General features: G+C 40.0%; 2 protein-coding genes across 3 annotated transcripts; one reads left to right on the top strand and one right to left on the bottom strand.

Annotated features, from left to right (window-relative positions):
• The first annotated feature begins 218 nt into the window (after positions 1–218).
• LOC124336057 lies at positions 219–5989 on the top strand. Of its 2 annotated transcripts, XM_046789665.1 has the most exons (16): positions 219–966; positions 1027–1501; positions 1576–1707; positions 1771–1925; positions 1982–2222; positions 2287–2418; positions 2478–2681; positions 2748–2919; positions 2980–3110; positions 3208–3320; positions 3384–3581; positions 3665–3978; positions 4138–4258; positions 4339–4415; positions 4494–4599; positions 5972–5989. In XM_046789665.1, the coding sequence occupies exons 1-15, from the start codon at positions 649–651 to the stop codon at positions 4588–4590; spliced, it is 2880 nt and encodes a 959-aa protein (XP_046645621.1). In that variant the 5' UTR covers positions 219–648; the 3' UTR covers positions 4591–4599; positions 5972–5989. The 2 variants fall into 2 exon arrangements, with proteins under 2 accessions (XP_046645621.1, XP_046645620.1); XM_046789664.1 differs by lacking the exon at positions 5972–5989 and having other exon boundaries at positions 220–966; positions 4494–4670.
• On the bottom strand, positions 4976–6468 carry LOC124336484. Its single transcript, XM_046790318.1, has 4 exons — positions 6233–6468; positions 5714–5846; positions 5478–5642; positions 4976–5400 (listed from the first exon to the last, which is right to left on the bottom strand). The coding sequence occupies exons 1-4, from the start codon at positions 6341–6343 to the stop codon at positions 5237–5239; spliced, it is 573 nt and encodes a 190-aa protein (XP_046646274.1). The 5' UTR covers positions 6344–6468; the 3' UTR covers positions 4976–5236.
• Between the last annotated feature and the right edge of the window lie 87 nt (positions 6469–6555).

Here is a 6555-nt window from a genome sequence, read left to right on the forward strand (position 1 = left end):
ATCTTCGTCTGCAAAACCCTTCGTAGCCTCGGTACAGTACGGCAGTAATTTATCCGCTAGAGGCACTACAAGCACAAGAACTCGGGGATAGTAGGGATAGGGCTAAAAAGATAGCACATGCGGAACTTGGAAACTAGTCTTCTTTATCTATGGTTCTGCTATCGGCCGCAGTGGTGCGCATCGGCGTAAACTGCGCACGACTTTTTTTGGCATGTCTACAGTCTAGAGTCTACTACTTTTTGCCTTTTTGGTTGGAATAACATCATGGGGAGTTCAGTCTTCACTCTCTTCAGTCTTGTAGTCTACGGTCTGGTCTTTCCTTCGCGCCAACCGAGCTAGGTATTATAGCGATTAAAGATTGATAGATTGATTTAATCGTTTAATGCAGAATTCAAGTTAAATACTATTCTTAATGTTTGTCCTGCTTTGGATAGATAAGATTAAGTGTGTATACAAATTCTTTCTTTATTGAACAGTCAACAAAAATGACAAACATTAAGTGCTTGTGTGCTGTAATACTCTTGACCAGTTGATGGCCTAAAAAGTTATTTCGCAAACAGTCAGTGACATCCTAACACATCCAAATCAATTCTATGCTGAGTGACACCAAAGCATTAAACAAAACACAGCTACCAGAGAAATAGCAGAATGTCAGAATTGTCGTCTTTAGGCAGTAAATGGGATGCAAAATTTGCTTGCTTCTTCCTACAGAAGTTTATTGATTCGAGGTTGCTGTTGAATGATAATACAGCTTTGGGTGCAGTTGAACATCTTAAGAATCTTTCAAAATATTTTGCTCAGCAACTTGTGAACACCAATGCCTTGAACTTTGAACCATGCTTTGAACTGAGCGAAATAGATGAAGAACTCTTGGAGCAGCAATGGCTGAAAATTGTGAATTATGAGAACTGTAATTTGCTACCATCCAGTATACTTCATGTCCCCAAAAACAGCAGTGAGCTAAAGGTTGATTAACTCGCAATCAATTTTATTGTACTTGTTTTAATATTTTTTTTACATTAACAGGCTTGTCTGGTGAATATTGGCACTTATATAATGTTCAAAAGTAAGCGTCGCTCTAATGACCTTAAATTTGCGATGGACATTCTTTCTTTGGCCCTCGGAACTGTCCGAGTCTGCTTTCAAGATGAGCTGATTGAAGAAGCTGACAGACTTTTGAAACTTGCTTCTCAGTCAATTTGCCCTCGGATGAACGATGAAACAGTTTACGACTTTACTGCACCACGCATAGAGGAATTAGAAGAAACATTCGAATCTTGCCGCAGTTCACTCTTTGTCTATCGCGTTCTCGGTTTCTACAGGAAAAACCAGTTCAATGACATATTAGGATTGTTGGGGAGTACCAAGCAAGAGCCTGTAAAATTTGAGATGGATCAATCAAATTCACTTTCTCGAGTATGTTTTAATGTCGCACATGGAATGTTCTATCGAGAAGACTTTGAAGAGGCCATTATCTGGTTGAAATTCGCCCATTCTTTTGGTAGGACTACAGTACTTTGCAAATAATTATTAAAATTCACGTTTAGTATATAACAACAATTCCAATCGTTGTAGGACAACAAGATAAGGAACGACCAATTAAAGATAGTTGTACCGACGATGCCATCACTTTACTGGCAGCTTGCTACATGCATCTTAACCTGTCAGAGGATTGGCCTCGAATTATCGAAATTTTGGACTTTGGAGGTAAATTGAAGCGTCAGAAATTAATACATTTTATTCACTCCAATTATCACAAATGTATTCTAGATGACACTGTTGAGAACTTGGAGCTAAGGTTGCAAACACTACTAGTTAGTGGAAAGGACATCCATTCGATTAAGCAGTATCTTTCGAAATACTTGGCTCTCCGATATAGAGAAGATGGCATTGGTCAAATATCAGTGAAATTGGCTGCCGATCAAGTATATTGCTTGTAATACTTACTTGAAATTTATTCACCCATTTTTTCTTCTCTTAGTTGTTTTGTTTGATCGAAAAGCAAAAAGGTATCACTTTCCTCATGCAGCTACTCCGCGAAATCCCCTGGAAAGATGATGAGATAATGACCGATAAAAGTGATTGGAAAACTGAATGGTCCCATGTCGAAAGCATCAAGTGGATTTGTGCTAAATACGCCACACGTTATTTCATGGCTGAAGATCGAACTGACGACCTGTTTAAACTTCTTTGTGATATTCAGCACTGGAATGACGAAAATGGTAAATTAGTGTTTCTGTAAGTTATTCTTTTCTTAATTCTTCTTTCTTAATTTGCACATTTCAGTGAACAGTGAGTTGATTTACGAGATATTGTATCTGTCTGAGGGTGAGGCTTTAAGACTAATTAACGACGAAGGTAATGTGGAGGCTTCCTTGCGTTGGTATGAAATAATCGTTCGATTTGCCAATCGCCATGGTACGTATTACTTGGAATCTTTTTTTTTTGTTTTGCATTAATTGATTTATTAATTTCAGGAATCGATTCTACGGTTATATGGAACGCGATGACTTGTTTGTTACAACTTCCTCATGATACAGGATATCAAAGGGCTGAAAAGCTGTCGACTCTGATTCCGGAATATGACTCATGGGCTGATCAGGATCCCCTTTGTATTCGATTGCAAATGGCACTAAGAGCTCAAAACTACGATAAAGCGCTACAGATCACTGCGGATTTAGGTACTTTTTGAGCGGTTTTCTTAATTCTTTATTACATTACTCCACAGTTACTTAATTTTAAAACAGATAATCTGGGAGAAAATAACGATTGGGATAAAATCCAACGAGCTATAAGTCGTAGCGCGTCAATTGCTCGGGACAACGGGTTTTATATTCCCATGCTCAACTACCTCGAGACAGCAGCACAAAACTGCAAAATTTCGTTTATGAAGGCCATATTGCTACGCTTTGTATTAAGGTTTAATTGGATTTCTACTGTTATTTATAGTCAACTTTTTAACTTTATCATTCTATTTAGATTCCAAATGGAAATGTTAAATAAAGAAGCGGAGGAGAAGAAGGAAATTATGTTGACGAACATATTGTCCACCATCGCTGCTGCCTATATTACCACTCGTGAAGCTCAGTCAAGTGACCCCTTTCTCGTTGGTAAGCTTATTTTTGCATTGCGTAATCCGTATTATTTTAGACGTGTTGAACGGTTTATTGATTTAATCACTTATTTTATTTTTCTTCTTTCAACAAGAAATACGGATTTGGTTCGCCCGAACATCCTGGAATTTGGGGCGTATCGGAAACAAACAATCTGCTTATTTTCGTCATCATCTGTTTAAGCTGTCGGGCCAGTTTTTTGCTTTGGTTTGTTTCAAAAGATTATCACCAAACAAATCCAAGACAATTTTTCATTTTAAATCTCGATAGGAAACATGTTGGATGAAAGAGATGAAAACTGCGATGGTCAGAGCGATTGAGGCCACCTTTGACTTTGGTCCCAATCACAAACGAATCTCCTACGTGCGTATTCTAGAGTCCGCCCTTGATGTCGTGAATGAATTTTACCAACATGCTAAGGGTTCGGAGCACGTCCAGCTAATCCAATTGATGGAAATTCACGCACTGGTGATGATTCAATTCTATTTCGATTTTTTTTTTTTTTTTCTCTTTCCTATTTCAACACATTTGTGTTTGTTTCTTTTGTCTAGTGTGAGTTGGCAAAAGACTGGCAAAAAGTTGAAAAACTGTGTCACAGCTATTTTGACGATAAAGATGTCAATCCCAAACATGACGCTGACTTCTTTCTTAGTCTGGCCTCGATCATAATCAGTACCAAAGATGCCAAGATCTGTGAAGTCGTCACGAGTGAGTGCACAGATGACATATTCGAGAGGAAAAAATTGTCCGCACAGCAGCAAACGCGTTTGACGAGTTTAGCTGCTACGAGCCTGGAAAAGGCGATCGATCTGTCAACGTCATCAGGAACTCTCCCCTCCTCGAAGATAATTCCCCTTTGTCAATGGTATGCATACCATATTTTTAATTTCGTTTTGTCACGTTGGAATTTTCAGAATGCTTTTGCATCCGATTCAAGTCGCCGTTTCTAATTATTCATCTCAGCGTTATTGAAAAAAGCAATTCAAAACGAAAACTAGAATTGGACCCTTTTCTCCCATTGCAGGATCGTTGGTGTCTTGTTTAACTCTAGTACCGTTCGAGAAACGTCTACCCTGAAGGAACATTTATCATTGCTGGACAAACTAGCGCCCCGGTTGCGGTCGACCGACATTCCTTTCCCCGAAGTATATACAACGATTTTGTGTGTGAAAACCGGCCAAGACTTGTTGTTAAATCTCACACGGTTTTGATGTATCTCTCACAGATTCATTGGATTTTTAAGAAGATTTGGAATACGACTTTGCAGTGCTCGGATCAGAAATTCAAACAGCAAATGGCGAGGTATAATAGTTGTGTGTCAAAGTCGTAAACGTCTTGGAAAGCGCTTTTTATTACAACTTTCATAATTCTGGCTTTTAGATGGCTGGCTGAGAGTTTTAAACAATCGCCCCACTACCCTAAGTTGATGGATTTGTTTCAGCCGCAATTTGATTACGTGTCTGTTCTTTGGCAGTGAGTTTGTCCGGTAAGAGTGCAATTTTCTTCGGTTTCATTTTGGATTTTCTTTTTCATGTTAATAGACTTAAGTCCTGCGTTTTTTGAAATTTTACTTTGGTCTTAATCATACGCTTGTCAGACAACGGCGCCCACACGCCTCGTAAAGTTTCTATAATTGAGTTGGGCTCGGGTTACAAGGCTCAAGACAGGCTACTTGACATACAACATCCTCTTTTGAAAATCGGTCACAATGACAATTTCAGCCACACACTCTTGGTGTCTGGACACTTTTCTCAACTGGCAACGGGGGTATCGAGTTCCACTTTCGAGCATTATTTTTGACTCGCCAAAAACCACATGGGTAGTCCCACTAAAATAGCAAAGGCACGACTGCACGATTTTTGGTCGAGATTTCTTTTATTTTACCCCAAAGAAAAAGAAAGGGATGGGAAGGGAGGTTTAGGAGGACTTCCAGCAGCCAAGTAAAAAAGAAAGGGGCGGAAAAAACCCATTTAAAAATTATTGACGGATGGGAGGCAAACAGCGGAGTTTTTCAATCCCAGCCGGAAGTAGTAGCTTCCACGTTCAGCTTGAAGCCAATTAGCCAATGGGCTAATTTGCAATGCGGTTACTGCTTGTGATCGACTACAAATGTTAAGTTAGTTTCATCGATTGCTGTACAGTTGTCTAAGCTCAGTCAAATCGCTCAAGCGTTGCTGGTTTTCGTTTGTTGCTGTCAACGGTCGAGAGGGCACTCGGACCTGCACCGACTTGCGATAGTGGCTCTTGATCGGTGGCGATGGAGATCGAATAGAAAGTGGGCGGCGATCTAATCAATGACAGAAATAATTGCGGTGACGGGCGAATGATTCACCGTAAAACAAAAGATAGAAACGTGAGCTATACCCGTATTCAGATTAGAAGTCATTTCAAAGTCATCAGCCTCCAGTAGTCTCGTTCTCTGTAATTCTTCTTCTTTTCTTTGTTTGTGTTCAGCGAGCTGTTGATCCAGAATGCGGCGGTATTCTTCTTGTTTCTTTTTGCGCTCCACTGCATTGTTTTGGTCTGATTCTGGAGGGGTGGAGAGAAAAATGTTAATAGTAGTATTGTTATTGTGTGTAGTTTAGAAAAGTGCATGATACCTGAATGCTGCTCGGTGAGAGTTATCACATTTTGATCAAATTCTTCCAACTTGGGGGAATCTGTCGCTTTAGATTTATCCAGGGAAGTGGTTGATGTGGAACCATTTTGTTGGGCAACATCACCAGTAGAAATCTGAAACAATTTGTGTACAAATTTAAGCATGTGTGATGGTGACGGCTAGTGGGAGGGAGGTCACATCAAAATTTGATGGGCTCCAGTGACTTCTATATTTAATATCTGTTATCTTGATACACCAGTCAAGTGAAAATGAAGCTGACAGCTGTAGCTACTGAAATACGGAAAAACCTGTCAGCAAGTATATGACTTTACAGATGAGTGATTAACAGAGGGGAGCAGCAGATATGCATAACACAGTTGTTTGTGGTTGCCTTCAAATGGGCTGGACTGCACGTCGCTACGGTAAGCTGAACACAAACATAAGGAAGCAGATCACACACCAAAAGTGTTGCTTTCTGGCAATCTTTACGATTGAAATCTAACACTTTCATTGAACCGACCTGTTGTTTTCTAGGTGTCACTTCGATGGAGAGAAGTTCGAGCTTCTCTTGGGCCAATTTCAGCTTATAATCCTCGATGAATTTCTCCAACCCATCATCCTCGGCCAACATGTTGCAGCTCACCTCTCAATATTTACCCACGTAACAACAAAACAACAGTTGTGTGTCTAGTGTGTTTTGAAATGATTAGCCGACCGTTACTATTGTGTGTTACGTCAAAAAAGGTCTAGACTGAGATGCCACCTAGCGGTTGGAATGAGAAACTTGAAACCGCGCTCGTTAGTTCGAGTATTTCGCTCGGGGCGAAATAGGCGCTGTGGTTC

This window comes from Daphnia pulicaria, chromosome 4, assembly GCF_021234035.1.
Source record: "Daphnia pulicaria isolate SC F1-1A chromosome 4, SC_F0-13Bv2, whole genome shotgun sequence".
In the NCBI taxonomy this organism is placed as follows: domain Eukaryota; kingdom Metazoa; phylum Arthropoda; class Branchiopoda; order Diplostraca; family Daphniidae; genus Daphnia; species Daphnia pulicaria.

What these genes read in the sequence shown, in the direction of transcription:
- LOC124336484 (XM_046790318.1), bottom strand. Translation starts at nt 6,343, where the DNA reads ATGTTGGCCGAGGATGATGGGTTGGAGAAATTCATCGAGGATTATAAG. An exon ending in TGACACCTAGAAAACAACAG is followed by an intron (nt 5,847 to 6,232) that starts GTCGGTTCAATG and finishes AAATTGTTTCAG; the next exon opens with ATTTCTACTGGTGATGTTGC. An exon ending in TCTCACCGAGCAGCATTCAG is followed by an intron (nt 5,643 to 5,713) that starts GTATCATGCACT and finishes CCACCCCTCCAG; the next exon opens with AATCAGACCAAAACAATGCA.
- LOC124336057 (XM_046789665.1), top strand. Translation starts at nt 649, where the DNA reads ATGTCAGAATTGTCGTCTTTAGGCAGTAAATGGGATGCAAAATTTGCT. An exon ending in GAAATTCGCCCATTCTTTTG is followed by an intron (nt 1,502 to 1,575) that starts GTAGGACTACAG and finishes CAATCGTTGTAG; the next exon opens with GACAACAAGATAAGGAACGA. An exon ending in ATAATTCCCCTTTGTCAATG is followed by an intron (nt 3,979 to 4,137) that starts GTATGCATACCA and finishes CTCCCATTGCAG; the next exon opens with GATCGTTGGTGTCTTGTTTA.